This window comes from Electrona antarctica (assembly GCF_951216825.1).
Source record: "Electrona antarctica genome assembly, chromosome: 4".
Lineage (NCBI taxonomy): Eukaryota > Metazoa > Chordata > Actinopteri > Myctophiformes > Myctophidae > Electrona > Electrona antarctica.
The window spans coordinates 48,786,680-48,806,630 of NC_136809.1; the positions used below are offsets into that span (position 1 = coordinate 48,786,680).

The 19,951-nt window shown below is 43.0% G+C and overlaps 3 protein-coding genes across 3 annotated transcripts; all 3 read right to left on the reverse strand.

Annotated features, from left to right (window-relative positions):
* Positions 1-3,871: 3,871 nt before the first annotated feature.
* LOC306922114 (uncharacterized protein) lies at positions 3,872-7,275 on the reverse strand (the record flags this gene model as incomplete). The annotated part of the gene is made up of 3 exons (XM_079499507.1): positions 7,220-7,275; positions 6,649-6,908; positions 3,872-5,305 (listed from the first exon to the last, which is right to left on the reverse strand). Exons 1-3 carry the CDS (start codon positions 7,230-7,232, stop codon positions 3,872-3,874), a joined length of 1,707 nt encoding a protein of 568 aa, XP_079355633.1. The 5' UTR covers positions 7,233-7,275.
* A 453-nt stretch (positions 7,276-7,728) lies between these two features.
* Positions 7,729-13,662, reverse strand: LOC306922115 (GTPase IMAP family member 1-like; the record flags this gene model as incomplete). Its single annotated transcript, XM_079499508.1, has 7 exons — positions 13,278-13,662; positions 11,660-11,829; positions 11,137-11,307; positions 10,547-10,657; positions 9,079-9,201; positions 7,921-8,273; positions 7,729-7,816 (listed from the first exon to the last, which is right to left on the reverse strand). Exons 2-7 carry the CDS (start codon positions 11,825-11,827, stop codon positions 7,729-7,731), a joined length of 1,014 nt encoding a protein of 337 aa, XP_079355634.1. The 5' UTR covers positions 11,828-11,829; positions 13,278-13,662.
* Positions 13,663-13,793: 131 nt separating this feature from the next.
* hmgxb4b (HMG box domain containing 4b) lies at positions 13,794-19,188 on the reverse strand (the record flags this gene model as incomplete). Its single annotated transcript, XM_079498755.1, has 7 exons — positions 13,794-14,875; positions 15,050-15,172; positions 15,799-16,185; positions 16,995-17,054; positions 17,143-17,267; positions 17,673-17,700; positions 19,042-19,188. The coding sequence occupies 7 exons, from the start codon at positions 19,186-19,188 to the stop codon at positions 14,831-14,833; spliced, it is 915 nt and encodes a 304-aa protein (XP_079354881.1). The 3' UTR covers positions 13,794-14,830.
* Positions 19,189-19,951: the final 763 nt, after the last annotated feature.

Below are 19,951 nucleotides of genomic sequence, written 5' to 3' on the forward strand. Positions count from 1 at the left end.
CCTGTGGTGGCAACCGCCACATTGGAATAAAAGAGAGCAACGAAGGGACAAAGAGGAGAGGGGAGAAAACATCTCTAAAAGAGACCCTGGCCGCTGCTCACTCTCCGAGTCCTGCACTACTACTGCACAACAGGAAGGGCTTGTTGCGTAACTCTTCTACCAATACTACTACCCCCCCCCCCCCCCCCCCATGGTGGCAATGTTTTGGCCTACAACACTTAACAAAATACAGAAACATGCATACACACACAAGGCAGACGGTGTAGAATACTGGAGTTACAGGAAGCAGTACAGGGGGGTGATTTATACAAAGCTACATACATAAAAGCAAAAACAAATTCTCATGACCGAAAACCAGCAGGTTATAATGTGTGCTTCATGAAACGGAGTGAAAGGAGCCCGGCCCTCCTGACCGACTAGCAATGTTTCCTAAACAACTACAAAAAGTGCCCCACAGGTCTCCACCAGGCCAGGTCATGTTATAGAGGGCTTGTTAGATGGGCTACTTTCGCTGCGCAACATTCCATAGAAAACATGCTGGCTTGTATGTGACTGAGAACTTTAATCCAGGTTTATAGTATATCAATATAATATTGACATTGTGATTGATATAATCTAGGTTTACCTTATGTAAAATTGTGATATGGTTTCAATCACTTAAGTACTATACTTTCAATCAATATTATTTAAAAAAAATTCGGGGAAATAGCCAATCTGCAAGATATTTTTGATACATTTTGGAGAATTTAAAAAGTCACACAATTATACTATTACATATATATTATTGTCTCCACCAGGCCGAAGGCATGGGGAGAGAGTATGTTTTGCACTCCGTCCGTCCGTCCGTGTGTCCGTCCGTGTGTCCGTCCGTGTGTCCGTCCGTCCGTCTGTGAACAGCTAATCTCTGGCACCGTTGGCTTGATCGCAGCCATACTCTGCACACACACTCCCTGGATGCCAGAGCTGAACCTCTGCTCCAAAGTTTTCACATTGGCCTGTTATAGCGCCACCAGGAGGCCGCTTTGTGCAAAACAAATGTTTTGACGGTACACCCACAGATTTTGTCCAAACATTACACAAATTGGTACACAGTCTCTCTAGAGCCATTCAACGAAACGGGTCTATCAGATTTCTCAGACTCCATCCTGATTGGCACGATTGGCTTCCAAAGTTCACAGGAGTGCTCCGTTTCAAACAAAATGCTGCAAATCATGAACACATCGTGTGATTTCCGTGAAATTTTGCACGCACATTCCCACTAGGCCAAGGAAGAAATGCCACTTGAATATTTTCAACTCAGCCTCATGGTGGTGCTATAACTGGCCGATTTGTGTTTTTACCTATAACTGCACCGATCTGTGTAAAACCATGTATGCACACTCCCTAGAGGCCAAGGAAAAACCTTTGCCTGGAATTTTTCACATCTGCTCTTTATAGCGCCATCAGGAGGCCGACATATGTAAAACACATTTTCTAATATTACTCCTTCAGATTTTATCCAAATTTCATGCAAATCGGTACGCATGCTCTCCATAGTCATGTGATCATGTGATTTGTTTGATTTCTCATAATTATCCATCCTGATTGGCTACGATTGGCTTCGAAAGTTTTCAGGAGTAGCCCGTTTTGTACAAATCGCCACAACTCCTCAACGCAGCGTCCGATTGCGGTGAAACTGTGCATGCCTATTCCCACTACTAGGCTGAGGAAAAAATGCCACTTGACAGTTTTCAAATCAGCCTCATGGTGGCGCTACAACAGGACAAGTCGCGTCACACACACACACACACACACACACACACACACACACACACACACACACACACACACACACACACACACACACACACACACACACACACACACACACACACACACACACACACACACACACACACACACACACACACACACACACACAAAATAAACATGTTTATATTACTCCTAAACAATTTTTTCCAAACATCACACACACTCCTATCGTCCTGGTGGAGACCTGTGCCCAGAAGGGCACTTTTTCTAGTTACTCCATATTATCATTACATGATTATGTAATGGTTCATTGCTGCTGGAGTTAACCGGCCATCATTTCATTGAGTGCTTACTACAAGATCTACAAGCTTGCAATGTGTCGCATTGCTATGCGTTGTGAACTTGTAGATCCTCTATTTTCATATAACTTAAATAAATGTCATATAGACATTTTGCATAACAACTACTTTAAGTATATTTTGGCACCAATACCTTTGTCATTTTACTCAAGTAATTGTTGATTACGAGACTTTTTTTTCTTTTACTTAGAGTATTTCTGCATTGCAGAATTGATAATAATGTTACTTAAGTAAAAGTGAGTACTTTTAGTATGTACAGTAATAGAGGCCCAGCAGGGAGATGGTATACAGCCTGGGACCTAGAGATAATGTCCTCCCCTCAGAGCAACCCTCTGCTGTGCCCCCGTTGCCACCAAGAAGACCTGCTTCATCCTGACCCAGAAATACCACTTTCTGGATTTCATGGTGAATTGCATCATACATCATTCACATAACTTAGTACGCGACCAATTGAAGGTTGCACTTAACCCATTTAGGCCTGACCTCAAAATTAAAAAAAAATCTTCTAAATCCTCCAGTTTTCTGAAATAAATATTTTCACGATTTTTCAAAAATAGCAGACCTACAAGCTCGTAGCGCTCCACTCGGTGGCGTGCTATGAGCTTGTAGATCTGCTATTTTTCAATAGCTAAATTATAACAATGTTTAAAACACCAAAAGGGGTTCCCGCCCAGAATAGGTTAATGTAGCGCTGACCTTCTTGCGGCCATTACAAGCAATTCTGAGTTTCTGAGGCGGGAGAGATTGGAAACGTGGTCTGCACTGCAGCATGGAGGAGATTGAGCAACGCAGAATAAAATGAATGCGGTGAAGAAATATTATCATACGAGATTGCGGATTAATTTGCCCCTCGGAATGTTGATTTGGCATTTTCTGAGTCTAATTTAAAATGTACAAAGTACACTCCTCGGTACCTAGCTTTAACCCTGACATCTCTATTTTTGAAAGAATATTTAAACTATTTTCAAAATAGCAGATCTAAACGCTCACAACACGTGAATTTGTAGATTGTCTATGAAAGTATAAATTAGAGCTTAAGTGGTTAACCTGAAGGTGAAAGAATCTAGATAGATAATTGAAACCAGAATGGAATATGAACACTCATAATAATACAATAACAGATGAAAGAAATGACTTTGTTTTCTTTAATTATAAGGAATTGTCGTGTTAAGTAGTGACAACATGATAAGTAAGCAAACACATTAAATCTAATGTTAACAAAATAATATATATATTTTACTTATCAAAGTTTGCATTTCTATGGAGCTTCTTTTTTAAAAAAAAAAAACCATTAAGAGGAAATACAAATGGTATATGTAATATTGTTCCTGTATGATAATTACTATCACTAAATTTAATTTCATTACAAATGCAGCTAAATTAGTATTTACATGCTATATACTGCATCATATCTATCTGACCCTAACCCTAATTATAAGCAATTATTACAAATTAGTTTAAATTAATAGCTGAAGCAGCAACAACTGAGTTTATCTGGGGCCTCTGAGCAGTGCTTTGTGTTTATTTTACTGTATTAACATAAACAACAATGCATCTGTGAGAAGAAGCATTTTTTACATTTCGAAATATGTCAAGCTCCACAATCATTTATATTACCCAACCTCTGCGCAGCGCTCTGAATGTCAAAGTGAAGAAATTCAATCAAGCGCAGGATTCCCACTGTCCGACTCCCTACACTGCTATCTAGCAAAACCACAGCCAAGGGAACGGGCTTGGCAGAATCAGTAGGGAAAGAACTTTCATTCTGTCTTCAATAGTTTTTCTCCACTTTTCGTGAGTGATTCCATGCCTTCATGTACATGTTTTGATGCTTCATGGGTGTTTTTACCATATTTTCGTCGGCCCACTTCAGTAACCACAGATCCAGTCGTTGCCCCGACAGCGCCCCCGAACAGCCCCCCGAAAAATACTCCCAACATAAGACCCAACAAGGCACCCACGACCACCACGGGGATCTGTTTGGTGCCACGTCTGACCTTATCCCATATTGAACTCTCAGTCACTCTTTTGGCCCCAGATCCCACTTTCCCCCACACTGGACTCTGTGCCACCCTGTTTGCCCCGGCACCGAGCCCAGCTCCAACCCGCATGGAACCATCTGCCACCATTTTGGCTCCTGTTTTGGCCCCTGCCCCTACTTTCCCCCACATGGGACTCTGTGCCAAATTCTTTGCCCCAGTTCCAATTCCAGCTCCGACTCTCATGGAACCGTCAGCCACCATTCTGGCCCCAGATCTGGCACCCGACCCGACCTTTTCCCAAAGGGGACTCCCTGCCCCCACAGGCTTTGCTCCAGAATATCCTACCCGAGTGGAACTGTCTGCAATCGACCTCGGAACCTCCTGCCCCCCCTGACACTTCTCCCCCCACACTGAACTGTCAGCCAACAGCTTGGGGACCATCCTCGCCCCGGACTCCACCTTCTCCCACACGGAGCGAAGGAGCGAGGGAGACAGCGCGGAGAGCGAGATCTCAGGGAGACTCTCCAGGTTCGTGGCGACGCTCACGCTCCTCTCCGCTTCGTCCCTCGTTCCTTCAATCTCGTCCTCTCCCTCTGCCAGGGGCTGCGGGGAGGAAAGGAGCGCGGCCTGCCTTTCAGGGCCATCCTCTACCCTCTCTCCTCCCTCCTCCGTCCGTCCCCTCTTCTTCTTCTCCCTGGCCATCTCCACCTGTCTCTGCCTCACTTTGTCCTCCGCTTCTTGAAATGCGGGGGACGAATAAAAGCCTCCTCCTGCTTCTCTAACCGTCTGCTCCACTTTCTCCAGCAGCTCTGCCACGTTCCTCCTCCTCTCCCCCTCCTCCCCCTCGCCTCGTCCCCTTTCCATCACGTGGAACCTGTCCATGCATTTCTCCACCAGTTTCAACAGATCGCCCCGCTGAGCGGCGATGTATTCCTCCACGCCGCCGCCTCCCGCCGCCTTCCCGCTCTCCCTGAGCCGGTCGGCGTGCGTGAAGAGGACCACGGTGTGCGAGCGGACCGCCTCTGGGCCAAAGACGGCCTCCAGGGTGCGTAAGGCCTGCAGCTCGGTTCGTGCGGGCTGGTCCACGGGGACACACAGGAGGAAGGCGTGGGGGCCCGGGGCGGACAGTGCAATGCAAGAGGAGATCTGAGCTCGTACCTCGTCTGGAGAGCGCTCTGACTGGAACCAGTCCGGGGTGTCCACCACTGATACCTGGAGGGAGGAGAGAGATCGTCAAGGAGGGGGAAAAGAAACATCCGCACCACCGTTTATACAGCAGTGCTACTTTTGTTGACTAAGACAGAAAACTAAATAGGACAAAGACTTAATGGCGTGTTATTCAAAAGACTAAGACTATTAAAATAAAAAATATTCTGAAAAGATTAACACTGCCGGTTTTAATGCAGGTTTTAGTGTGCAAAAGCAAAGTTTCCTTTGGCACAGTAAAGTCTTCGGAGCATTAAGCTGTTGTGCAGACTTTTTCTGCTGATGCTGATTGCTTACTTTGTCCTGCATCCAAGACAAAAAAAAAAGGTTTTATATGGACGTGCATAACATTTCCTTTTGAAACTGGGAAAGCACCTTGACCTTGAAAAATACAAAACATTCATCCTCAAAGGAGAAATACATGCAGATTGCAGATTGACCTGTCAGAAGCATGACGATGAATGGCAATTAGCCGTTGCAATGTAACGGGTTGTGAGCTCGAAAATGTTTGAAAGTGGTTAGTCTCGTGTAGCCAGACAACTATACCGCGGTCTCCGAATGATATATATAGTATAGTCTGGAACTACATCTCCCGAAATCCAAGTAAGGAAGCTGGCATTTCTGTTCACGAAAATATATTTTAAAATATCTTTTACATTTTATTATTTTATTTCTATATATGCTTAGATGATTTCTATTTATATTAGGATACATTTGCGTGACTGTAAAGACGGAAGTGGGACGGAAGTGGGGCGGAGGCTTATATATTTTACTCATGATAGAGCTTCCGTAGCTCCAGACTGCATGACGGAGGCATTTGAACAATTGCGAGAGGCAACAGTCTGGCCACGCAGGACTAGAAAGTGCTTAAAGGACCACTTCACCACTTTTCAACCTATCTTCATATAATAGGTCCACACTAATAATCATGATAAAATGGCACGATTTTTTTCTACTCGGTCCGTGTCTCATAGGAGGGCTGTGGGCAGTTCAGACACACGTCCACCAGTGACATCATCATTAGGCAGATTCTTTTTTAAACAAGATTTTTTTACAAAAATGTTTAGATTTTCATTATCGTGAGAACGAGAACTTCCATTTTCGCATTGCAACTTTTCAGGAATAGAAAGCCTGCAGTTTCTATTAGCTTGTATTCCCCATCGATGATGTCACTGGTGGACGGTTTTCTGAACTGCCCACAGCCCTCCTATGAGACACAGACAGAGTAGAAAAAAATTGCACCATTTTATTATTAGTGAGGACCTAGGTCCTCAAAGATAGGTTGAAAAGTGGTCCTTTAATCCAGACACAGTTCCCAGTCAGTCTCTTGATTGAGCAGAGCTACTGACCATTCTTCCTGCAACCAGCGCCCTCCTCTTGTCACAGTGCAGAGTGATGGCCGTGAGGCTGTCTGCCCGCGACACAAACGCCTCCTGGCCCAGGATGATGTTGCCCGCTGCACTCTTCCCAGATCCAGACCGCCCCAGCAAAATCAAGCGCACCTCCGGGGTAGAGGAGGAGGAGGAGGAGGGTGGGGACGAGGCCAGGGTGGACGAATTAGACGCCTCAGGAGAAGATCTCTCTTCCAGGCTATTGATTCTATGGTGAACTGAAAGAGACAAGGACAAACTGGAACAATTAGTATTATTTCTTACCAACGTATTGTTTTAATTATTGTATTTATCTTTATTCTTCCATTTGTTAATGTATTATTTTGATCACATCCAGCAATATCATTATCATCATCTTGTTATATTGTATTGCTGCCGTATTTGCAGTCTTGCAGAACATGCCTCACCAACATTTTGCTGCTTGTATGACTCAGGTTAAAAAATTATTAAAGTATTGTATTCTGGAATCTAATAATTTTAAACTGTGCTGCAAAGTCATGATAGGAGTCAGTCAATTCCTTGTACTTACAAGTAGTGATCATTTTTTCAGTTGGTTTGACCTCTGACAGTTGTGAGAGTAGGGTGCCATCTAGAGGGGGAAACAAGTGAGAAAAAAGTGGCAATTCTGCCTTTCAACTTGGTGGTGTGTGCCTAATTTGGGCATGCCATTATGGGTTAGGGTTAGGGATTTTCAAAAGTAAGTAAAAAAAACAACCTTGTAGTTCAGCATATTTGTGTTTCTTTGTATTACTTTATTTGATTAGGCTTGTAAGGTTGGTAATATTAGGGGTTTGGGGCTTTAATCAAATCAAAGTTTTTCTAATTTATTCCACACTTTTAATTAAAACATTTTTTGGTAGGGCTCTAATTTTGGCCTGAGAATATTGAAGTTGACAGAACTTGACACAGTTTTGCCACCATAACCACCATTCGTATTTATTTATACCTGTATTCAGACAGGAGCTCCTCTTGACCTGCGTGCTGTCATGTTGTGACTGCTGTGGCTTTGACTCTGGTGCTGTGGCTGAAAGGAGACTGTCATGTTGTGACTGTGGCTTTGACTCTGGTGCTGTGGCTGAAAGGAGACCGTTGTGTTGTGACTGTGGCTTTGACTCTGGTGCTGTGGCTGAAAGGAGACCAGCGCTCACTGATGACACAGTCTCCTGCACCTCCTCCTCTCTTCTCCTCTGCTCTCTTCTTTTCTCCTCCCCCTCCTCTCTTCTCCTCTGCTCTCTTCTCCTCTCCTCCTCCTCTCTTCTCCTCTCCTCCTCCTCCTCCTCTCTTCTCCTCTCCTCCTTCTCTCTTCTCCTCTCCTCCTCCTCCCCCCTTCTCCTCTGCTCTAAGGAAGTGCTGCTGCCATCATGTTCCTCTCCAACTCCCTCGTCTGTCCGTCTGTCTGCATTCGCGTCGTATCTCGACCCCACCGTCTCATTCTTGTCCTGCACCATTCCTCTATCGCGTGCTTCTCCAGGTTCATTCTCTCCTCCTTTCACTTCCTCAATTTCCTCAGTTTCTCTCTTTCCCTGGTGGGCTGTTTTCAAGTACCGGTAGTATCCTCCATTCTTCTTCCCCATATCTTCTATCTGCAAAAACAAATGAATTCATTTTAACATAAGGTTGTCCCTTAAACGTGTTACATAATATACATGGCTTTTGAGGATTACGTCATATGGCAGCCAAGTCTATGGGATTTAAATTGCAGTGTTGCTGAAGCCAACCTTGCAGAAGTCTCTCGATGGGTGCTACACCAGAATGCTGCGTGCAGCACTCAACATCAGTAAGAGCACACATGTTGCCAACACAAATCTGTATGATGGAATGCCATGGGTGAGCCAGAAAATAGCAGCCAGGAGAATGAGACTAGCAGGACACTGCCAAAGACACCAAGAGCTGACAGCCAGCAAACTAGTGCTGTGGGAACCAACACACGGCCACCGGTCACGAGGACGTCCCACACTAACATACGTGGATGTACTCAAGAACGACGCAGGAGTGCAAAGCACCAACGAACTGGCCAGATGTATGGAGAACCGGGATGACTGGAAGCAACGATGGAGGACGACCTAGAGAGTTGGGTCAGCTACATGTAGCTTAACTTGCCCAACACTGCAGATAACAATGAAGCATAGCTAATAGGCCTATTAATTAACTTTAATAGACCTATTGCTTACTCCACTATACATGCAGGTATTTCAAGCCTCAATTCTTACTGGAAAAAAACATGAGAACATCAACATGGCCCAAAAATCTGGGCTCCCCTCACTTCACAAGTGTGATTTTTTTGGTAACTTTAAGTGAATATTCTGTTGAGGTGTCCATGGGCAAGGCACCGCTCATTTGCTATAATAAAAGAAAACACACGCTGCACACACCCACACTCACGCCTACCTTCTCTAGAAGATGGCGGACTTGCTCCCGGTCATTTCTCTGTCGATTGTTAAGTACGTGGTACCTCCCCCCACAGCGCTCGATCACCTCCCTAAGACCTGGGTCCTCTTGTTGCAGATATGCCTGTGAACCACAGTGAGGTCATCACGACACAGGCCACTCAATTCAAAAGTACTCACGACACAAGCCACTCAATTCAAAAGTACTCACGACACAGGCCACTCAATTCAAAAGTACTCACGACACAAGCCACTCAATTAAAAAGTACTCACGACACAAGTCACTCAATTCAAAAGTACTCACGACACAAGCCACTCAATTCAAAAGTACTCACGACACAAGCCACTCAATTCAAAAGTACTCACGACACACACACACACACACACACACACACACACACACACACACACACACACACACACACACACACACACACACACACACACACACACACACACACACACACACACACACACACACACACACACACACACACACACACACACAAATATCAGATACAACTTTTAAGATTTTATATTATGCACATTTCATGGTCACATAACCATTATATGTTGAGTGCATGCTTTGATGGTTACAGTTTTATAATCAGTTTTGATGAGTAAACCTTTGTGGAGATATTCTCAGTTCTCATTATATGCTAGTTACTGCCATTCAGGATGGAAAATGAAATAGTAGTTTCATAAGGGGCTGGTATGAAGTACTTGATATAAACAGAACATGTTCAGTTCACTAGTCTAAAGAGTGGCTTTGCTCAACTTGATTTATACTTATATTCTCCACTCTGATGAAGGTACATATTGATCTGATCGATATATCATGCAGCCTTACTTATTAGCCTATATTTTGGTTATTAAAAAAAAAGAAACATAGCTTTTTCAGAAAACTGTCAGGATGTAGAAGACATTTTTAGAATCTGATCTCAGGTCAAAATGGGTTATTATCATCAGGCCTCAGTAGAAATGTTTTCAGCTGTCCCCCTGACTCGAGGACGCTGCCTATAACATGGTCCACTTCTTCTGTTCTCACTTATCATCAGTGGTGACGGAAAGTAACTAGAAGTACATTCAAGTTCAAGATGTTTTGAAGCTATAGTCGAATAGAGTTAAAGAGGTTGATCCTTCAAAGTCAGCCTTCTCACCCATGACAGAGAAATGTATCATCATCATCATCATAGTATCTACTAAGCCACCAAATCCGTGTACAGAATCCCTGTCTGGGGTATATACTATAACTCGGGGTGCGATATGGTCCCAGATTTTGGGCTGTGAGCTTCAGGTGACCCATATGTCTGTCTTTCAGAACCACTATGCCAGTGGTTCTCAAAGTGAGTTCCAGGGACCCCTATAGGGTAGGTATATATGTGTATTTAACCTCTGTCCGACAGGCTAACCAGTAGCACTGTGTAGGTAATTTTCTGTGACATCAGGTGTGCTTATATGTGTAATACCTGGGCGGTCCGGAACACCAGGTAGTCCCCACAGGTGAGTAGAACCAGAGTGTGGTCCAGCACCCCCTTCCCAAACACCTCCTCTAGCTCCGCTGGCATGCGACCTTCAATCTGCCACCATCACCATAACAAGGCATTGATTAGAAGGAGAGAAGAAACATTAACATAAATGTATCTCTTATACACTCTTTTACGGCGTGGCTCGGCAGCTTGTGACCCAAAAGAGAAATGTGATGTCTCCCGGGTACCCAAACTAATAGCAGATCTACTAGCAGATCGGCTTTTGTTTTATTGTTGAAATTACTGGGTGAAAAAAATAATTAAATTCATGAACATTTTTGCTTTTTTGGGCAATGTTTTTTGAAAATGTTTTGAAATAACAATTAAAAACAAAATGTAGGAAACAAAAATAACCCATAAAAATGTAAAGAACCGTAGTCACAGGTGCCACCATTAGCATGAGGTCCCCTCGCATCTGCAAGCAATTTATCTCCCGGACTCCCGCACAAAATCGTTCCTCCTATTCATGCAAGCCTGTGATTTAGTTTCGTAGTACAGTGAGTGCACTAGTAGTAGTGATTATGTCATACTTGATTGATGAACTGGCCAACTGGCACCAGCAGTAGGAAGGCGTGTGGACCTGGTGACGTCAGTGTCAAGGCCCGCTCCGTCTCCTTCCGAAGGCTCTCCTCCACGTGCTCCCCGCTCCAGTACCACCGCGGGGCCTCCACCAGCGTGAGCTGCCTCTTCTCCGAGGAGCCCTGTCCTCACAGGTTGTCACAAATATTACTAAGTTGTCTAATCGCAATTCTTTTTGTCATAATCTTTTCCATTTTGAAATGTATTCACGCATAAAAAAGCAGAAATAGCATATCTACAAGCTTCAGCTATCCAATCTTTTTTAACCTTTTTTAAAGTATTGCCACATTTATAAAAATGCCAGTAATTTTTTGGTATATTTCTATTCTATCTGCCCTGTGCACTTATTTTTATTACGAAGCCTAAAAGAATTGTAATTTCTATTCATAAATGTTACAATTTCCAACGCCAAAAACACAATCACACCGTTAATTATTTGTGTGACTTAAATGTGTAATGGCGACAGCCCTCTACCTGTCGTATCTGGCAGCTCCTGGAGGCGTCAGAGCGAGAGACAGGAGACAGCTGGCCCAGGATGGTGTCTCCCGATGCGGTCTTTCCACAGCCAATGTTCCCCAAGAGGACGAGCCGCAGCTCTGGAGCCGGCGCCCCCGAGACCTTTCCACTGTGGTCTTCGTTCATAGCTGCTGGCTTAGAGGGGGAAGGGAGAGGGAAGGCAGGTGACATTAAGATACGATCAGAGATTTCTCACAGTGAAGTCCTGTAGGCGCTTGAGTTGTCTAGAGGGGAGGGTTTTCTTCCTCTGCATGTTTTTAACACGTACATTTTAATAGGAACGGGACCCCGGCCTATTGGGGAACATGCATGTCAGGAATCATGAAAGCTGTTCCATTTATACCGTTATGCGGCACAAGCATGAAGTTCCCCGAGGCCAGCGGTTGGGACCAAATTTGTGACAGAGAGAGAGACAGACAGACAGACAGACAAAACACACACACAGTATAGATGGATACTGGAAGTCAGCTTGGGCTGAAACTTTCCCAAATGCGTCTGAAGATGACTGATGTCATACTACTGACTTCATAGATTACATCAGTCTGAGAACCACATTGACGCTGCGCCGTGATTAGACCCACCCTGACTATTTGTTTATACAAGATGTGAAGGACGCATTTTGGAACTGAAAAGGCTGTGAAAACCTGTACAAGCCTAAATAAAGTGCACAACATGAATCACAGTTATAATTAGGTAAGTAGAATAAGGGCAACGAGACAGAGGGTGCGTTACATTTATAGTAAGTCAATACATGTGGTTGTAGCCTGAGGTGTCTCTCACACACACACACACACACGGCAAACAACTGTGTTGTTGAAATGATGTCATAATGAAACTAGAAAAACAGAACTCCACTGCTATGCCCCGAAGAAATATTGCCTTCCATGACAACGAAAGGTTACACAGAATTAAACACACTACAGTTACACTCAGAGAGCTGTGAATGTAACATGAACCGTCTGTCGGTTGTCAGTGTAAGTGTGCAGCTATCCTGTCTTCAAAATAGTTTGTATCATTTTCAAACATTAAACATTCTCCCTTTCATCCATTCCTTCTACTGTATTCCTTTCATGTGGTGCGCCTGAATAAACAGTACTGTGGTGTGTGTGTGGTCATTGATAGTGGCTACGCTCCCGTTTAGCAGCATTTCATTTAACTAGAACACCGTTTCCTCCTCAAATGCTCCCTTCATGGTTTGCGTGAGTGAACGGCCCGTCAGACAAGTTCAACAGCATTCTACCTTGACCACTTTCCATTTAGATTAAAATGCCCAGGCACCCACCAACACATACAAACACACATCATTCAGGTATGAATGCAGAATCCCAATACCTCCTAGTTTAAATAAGCACACACCATTCAGGGTGAAATCTACCTATGAACATAATCCTCTTGGTCCTGGACACAAATGGCACGACTAAATCTGTCATTACAGTGTGCACAGTCCATAGACAGGTTACAGGTTTGTTGTATGATATAACCAACATTAACCTGGAGTCCAACTTAAGGATTCATGACACCAATAGAGAACAATTAAATACCTCAGTGTTCACCCCATAGTAAATGGTATACTCACTCAAAAGTGTATAATTGTTATCAGCTTGTCTTCTCTGTTGTGTTCAGATGAACTTTTCCGGCGCTACTGCCTTTACAGGTGTCTCAGAGTCACCGGTCTATAGTCACTGCCAAATTGCCATAATCTCCACGCCTCACTCTCTTTTCCCCTCCCCGTCTTTCTCTCACACACGCAGCACATTTTTCTGTGCATTCTAACCCTCATTGTCTGCAAGCTGTTCACCATTCCATTATGGGGTGGCGAAGTAGTAACCTGGGCCACATCATGTGACTCACTCTACTCAAGCACCACACCCGTGTGGATTAGATTCATAAAATTTTAAAAATGCATACCAGTGGTCTGATGTATTTAGCAGACTATGACTAGAATGTAATTGACGTTCCTACCGACCATTTAACAAAGCATAATGTGGTTTGTTTGATTTTCAAGGAATTTTCATTTCAATAATGGTATGAAAAGCAAGTTGCAGATACTTGGAAACTTGGAGATAATCGAGAACAGAATATCTTTGCACAGTTACACATATTACTGTGTTTTATTAATTTTATAGCACATTTGTCCCTGGAGAAGAGATTGATTTGATTTACAAACTAAATGCAAATGCCTAGGCATGACTAAGAGCATAATTATATTTAGCCAACTTTGACTCAGTTCACTTCAGTAGCATTTGAATGACTTTGGAGAAAATGTAAATATCCTTCTATGCACAGATCATGATTCAATATATTTAGCCAAGAACTGGTCCTTCACATTATGACCCACACTTAACATTTCAAGCTTCGTTAGTTTATATATATAGTGGTAAGCTACGGTTCATTAACCACAGCTCCAGTCATCTGGTGGCTTGAAAGGCAAAGATGTTTTTACAGTAAATGGGCACTGTTGTCGAAAACAGTGGTTCTCAAACAGAGGGTTGTTGAGACCCAACCAATCATGGGTTGTGAATTGAGATAAAATTTCAATTATTTCAGAAATCGCAAAAGAATAAATAGACTTAAGAAATAGTGAAAATGGCAGATCTACAATGTGTGTGTACAATGTATTTCTGTATATTGTTTGTTTGGGAGACACCAAATTTATATTTTGGGTCTCAAGCTGAAAAGTTTGGAAACCACTGGTCTAAAACACTGATGAACAACATACCAACCTCAACATACCAGCTCTAAAACAATCAAAATGTCCCCAACCACAATCCTAGAACAGATCTAAAATGCTATTTATAGTTGACAAGGAAGACATGATCAAGGAAGTGTTCACGAAAGTTCAATAAAGAATGTGTGGCATGTTACGAAAAGTACTTTTGAGAAAACGACAAATATTGCCCAACATTATTATTGTTAACTCGTGCAGCTACATGTATAGAGTGCATTGTACAAATCAACTGTCGTTTTCATTCAGTCATCCGTTTTTCTAACAAAGGGGCTTCTTCTCCAACGAATCCAAACAAAACTTAGAAATTAACAAAAGGGCTTCTTCTCCAAAGAATCCAAACAAAACTTAAATATGTCATAATGTTCCAACTTGCTGTGTGCACCAAACAAGGTCTCCATCAGTCACATGCCAGGCATCACATAGGCGATGTTGTCCAGAGTATCAGCCTTAAAAGTAAGCAAGAGAAAGGGAAATAAGTAATTTCTCCTTAACCACACTAGATACTGGCAGTTAAATAAATTTGACACATACAATTTACAATACTATGTACTGTGCATGCATATGTATAGAATATACATATACTGTAGGTCTTACTGTGTGCAAGTTGCAACTTCTCTCACCATTGTGTGTTGTGAGCAACTCCTGAGCTCTGGTATTTGTAATGTGAGGCAGGTCAGAGGAGCCAGGGAACACAGAAGAGAGTCCAGCAGCAAAGACAGGCCACCAGACACCCACAACAGCTTCTATAGGCGGAGGACAGATATTTCATTAGCCTGCATGTTCCTGTGAAGCTTTAACCAAAAGTAATGCGATCATGGTCATCATGTTTAGTTGGTGTCTTGCAAAACATCCCACATCTTAAATTGAAATCTTTAAACCTTGGGTGTCCAAGACATGGTGGAGAAAAAATGGTTGAAAACATGTTGGAATCCAAGCTGAAAGTTTCCATTTTGTAGGTACATTTTACCCATTTAGACCCGAGAACGATTCTACAAATGTTTTCTAAATCATGACAGTTTTCTGAAAACCCTAAGGACCCCCAAAATGATCTGTATTTTGCCGCGGACCTTCATCTGAAAATATGTTGTTTTAGTGACGCCCCAGAAGCAAAGATTTGAGTTATAAACGTTCGCTCTGAAAGAATACATATTCAAAGATTTGGGCCACATTTTCACGATTTTTCTAAAATAGCAGACCTACAAGCTCGTAGCGCGGCACTCGCGCTATGAGCTTGTAGATCTGCTATTTTTCAATAGCTAAAGTATAACATAATGCTTAAAACACCAAAAGGGGTTCCCGTTCAGATTGGATTAATAAGGTTATTGGAGGACAGTGCCAACATGTTCTTTTATAAGTCCTTTAAACTCACGTTGGTCTCTTGGAGATGTTGTCCGATAAGGGACAAGGACTCTCCCAGCAGGTGTAGGTGAGCGGCGACATTGGCGGGACCCAGGTCGATGCATCCCGGAGCCCAGGCATCGGCTGTTGGGCTGTCGGAGGCGCTGAGACAACACAGAGAGCTAGCTGGACTACCCATGTTAGACATCAATGCACTATCTGGGCACTTCAACGGATCGGCAATGGGCGTCACTGAATTTGACAATGACAAGAGCGGATAATCCAGGTGGTTTACTGGACTGGTGGCAACGGAGCCAACTGGACTCTTCATGTGGGACTCGCTGCCCGTGGGACTCACAGCGGCACCGTCTTGATCATCTGGATATGCCCAGTACTGAGGCAGGGACCGCTCATTCATCTTTTAAGAATTTAAGAAGCAGAGAGAGGGGGCAAAGGGTAAATAGGTCATCCCCCGCCAGTGATGTAGGCCTACTTTCATTTTAGCATCAATCCATTCATTAACAGGGACCAGGGTTAACAGACAGACTTCTCTCATTTTATTATTGTAAGCACAGCTGATGCATATTACAGTGTAATGCTCTTGAACAGCATGCCTAGAACAATCGTGTGTAATCCTAAAATAGCCTGAAACCACAAGTGTGAAAAGACAAATACTGTAGCTGGACACCTCCCCAAATCTGCTTTAATCATATCACATGTCACATGTGTCAGTGCTCTCGTGTCACAGAGACACGGTGGCGTTGCACTGCATTTGGTTACTCATCAGATTCTGTGACCTTCCCTCACTGTAGCGATGGAAGACAATTCGCATGTGTTAAGTAAAAGTGTAACAAATGCAATTTAATTGACGACAATTGGAACTTACTTTCCCCCTCCACATAAACAGGCACAGACGATGACGATTTGTGGTCATAATAAAGTTCCCACCTGGAGTTTACGTGATTATCGTCCGTTTCCCTGTTTCAACTAGATCTGTAGTTTTATTCCTCAACATATTATTGCCCTCTGGGGTTTCCAGTTTCCACACGTCTTAACTTTGTTGGTGAGATCATTTCTCTTTCCCTGTTTCAACAACTACTTTCACCTGTTCTGCTGTGCCTTGTTGATTAAATCGTACTTGGCTAGTGGCAAAAAGTCTGAATTACTGACAAACTCACTCACTCACACACAGACACCATATTCAGTTCAAAGAACCTGTTGAGTTACCTGCCCAGTGCTGCCCTCTGCTGTACAAACTGCATGCAACAACTTGTCTTGGGGACCAATCTGCATAAAACCAAATATTTGACATTTTATACCGTAGAGATGACACATTTTGTAGAAAACCAATATACTAAACAGCTTTAGCATGTACTTCACACTCTTCTGTCTCTTCTACTTCTTGTGTCCCTCCTCTCTGTCCCCAACTGTCTTGTGGAACATAGTTTGGACAGGCCGGGAGAAAGACAGCACACTCTTCAGGATCAGCCATGCCGTTGCCTGCAAATTGTGCAAAACATACATTTTGAGCATTAAAATAGACACACAGCGGTGGCCGAACGGATAGCGGATCGGTCTTGATACCGGAAGGTCGCCAGTTCGAATCAGCGGTCCGACACGTTAAAATTACCACCGCTGAAGTGCCCTTGAACAAGGCATTGAACCACTACGATGAAATGTGTTCTATGAGCAGGGCCTGGCTGGAAACAAGTTCTTGAGCTTAGCCCAGATACCCTGGGTAAATATAGTAATCATTTCATTTCATTTCATTTCATTTCACACAAAACACACCTTGGCATCACAATATTCATTAACATTTAGCCATTTCACTATTTTACCCCCCAACCACACCGAAAATGAATGAAACTCAACAGCACACACCAGCTTATGTCAAACATTCCTTACCCGGATATTTCTGATACTTCTTCGGTTCCTGAAAAAGGTGGATTATTAAGCATTACTCACAACTGTTGACTTTGAGGTGAAAGAATCCTTCAATACTAGCCTAGGCAGCATTCCTTTTTGGGTTTAGAATCCGGTCGGGAGAGGATGATATCTTACGTCATGTTGTAACTTGTAGTCATTGTTTTGTAGTCATCAGGCCGGAACCCTCAAACCAGAACTTCCTTTCCCTCAAACCGGAAGAATAACACCTTCCCAATAAAAGCGTAACTCGCTCTCTCATAGCGTGCGATGAGAATATAATTAACCCGTGGGATAACAAAAGGTATACAGACATCTCTGGAAGTACACTCGCATTCATATTTTAGAAATCAGCGAAACTACGCTGCATCAAGGCTTTTATTGGGATGGTATTATTCTTCCATTTTGAGGGAAAGGAAGTTCTGGTTTGAGGGTTCAGGCCTGAGGACTACAAAACAATGACTACAACATGACGTAACATCATCCGCTCCCGACCGAATGACGCAGAAATTTTGTAACACAGACCAGGCTTTCCTCCGAGGTGGAAAGCCTGGTGACGCGAGGTTAGTTCAATACAGACAGGCGGACATTACAGGCCTCAAATAATCACAATATAAAACCCCATTCATTCACTTACACCAGCAATTTAGGTCCATTATTAGCCTTGAGAGAAGAAAAAGAAGAAGCTGTGATTCTCTGAAAATGCTAATAATTAGCTTCATGAAAGGCTTGGCACCTGTTGTGGAACCCATATCACTAGCAGACCATTCTATCCCATAATTCAGGAGTGCCCAAAAGGTAGATTGCGATCTACCAGTAGATCACAAAGGCAGTGCAGGTAGATCACATGACATGCCCCTAAAGAATATTTAATTGAAATATAAAGAATAGATATCGATATTTTTGGCATCTGCCACTTGAATTAAGGTGACTTGATTGATTGATATCAAAAAGGGCCGGTCAGCTGAAACCCACAAACCCACAACAAAATACTTTTGTTTTCAAGAGTATTGCTGTGCACAAAGGTCGGTAGCATTACAAATTGAATACAAAAAACCCTACCGGTATTCCATTTCTCTCCCTCCATTTCCCATTCCAAGTACATTTGTCTATAATTATGTAAAACCAGCTCAGCTATTCCAAAGCCCCCTCAGGTACATGTTTAAACTATTTTCAGCAAAAAGTTTAATAATTCTTTAGGTGGGTAGATCTTGTTGAGCTGGTCATTTTGAAAGTAGCTCTCAAGTCAAAAAAGTGTGGGCACCCCTGCCATAATTCAATCATCTTTATGTCCAACCGTTCCAGACAGCCATTTTATCCCAGTATTAAAATAATCATCTTTATGTCCAACCTTATGTCTCCTGGTGTTGTATTCCTGCTCCTCCTCCTCAACACCCAGCTCTGTGTCATCCAGGTCCTGCATGAAGTCTTTGTAGGAACGTTTTCTCTCCCTCTGGATGCGCCCACTGGCAAGGCCTGCTTCCCCATCCATTCTCATATCTGGGAAAAAAAAGATTTTTAGTCCTTCAAAACTAATATGATTGTCAACTTCATCATTATCAAGGTAAGCATACACTACTTCATAATTACAGAGCAATAAAGAAAAATACTTTAATACACCACTGCATTGATATTAAAAAGAAAGTGTAGGCCTACTTTGTACTTATACAGTAGTATTTCTAAAACCACATATTAATTGTTGCAGGCATAGGCACTTATTTTTTTTAATTTAAGTATACATTTGACAGAGCAACTATAGCATTTGACAAGTCTGACATAGATCTGCAATTATGCATAACGTGCAAAAGTCATAAAGTCTTGATCCTTCAGGGCAGGCTACTTCTGCTAGGGTTGAGTAGACCTATTTGAGAGAGAGAACCAGAATGACTAATGTTGACTTTGTTGTTAATTGTTAATGCACGAAAAAGCATATTTTAGCACATGCTATTTGAAAACATGTAACAACAGAAAACACTGCGTGACGCTGCGTAATACAAAATCTCAGAATCAAAATATTGTATATCTAACCTGCTGCCTGCAGTGCACAGCCGACTGTTGGCTGTACAGTGTTTGTTTAGTAGCATAGCCTACCTGGCTTGGTGCCGGCATGTGTTGTTGTTGTGAGCTATCCTAAAATGCGTCATGTGACATGTCACCATTTAAAGTTCTGTTCAAGTTTTTATTCGGAGCGCATGACAGAGCCGTGACTTCTTGAACGCTCTGCAGTAGCCGTGGATCAGACAAACCAAATGGAACATGCA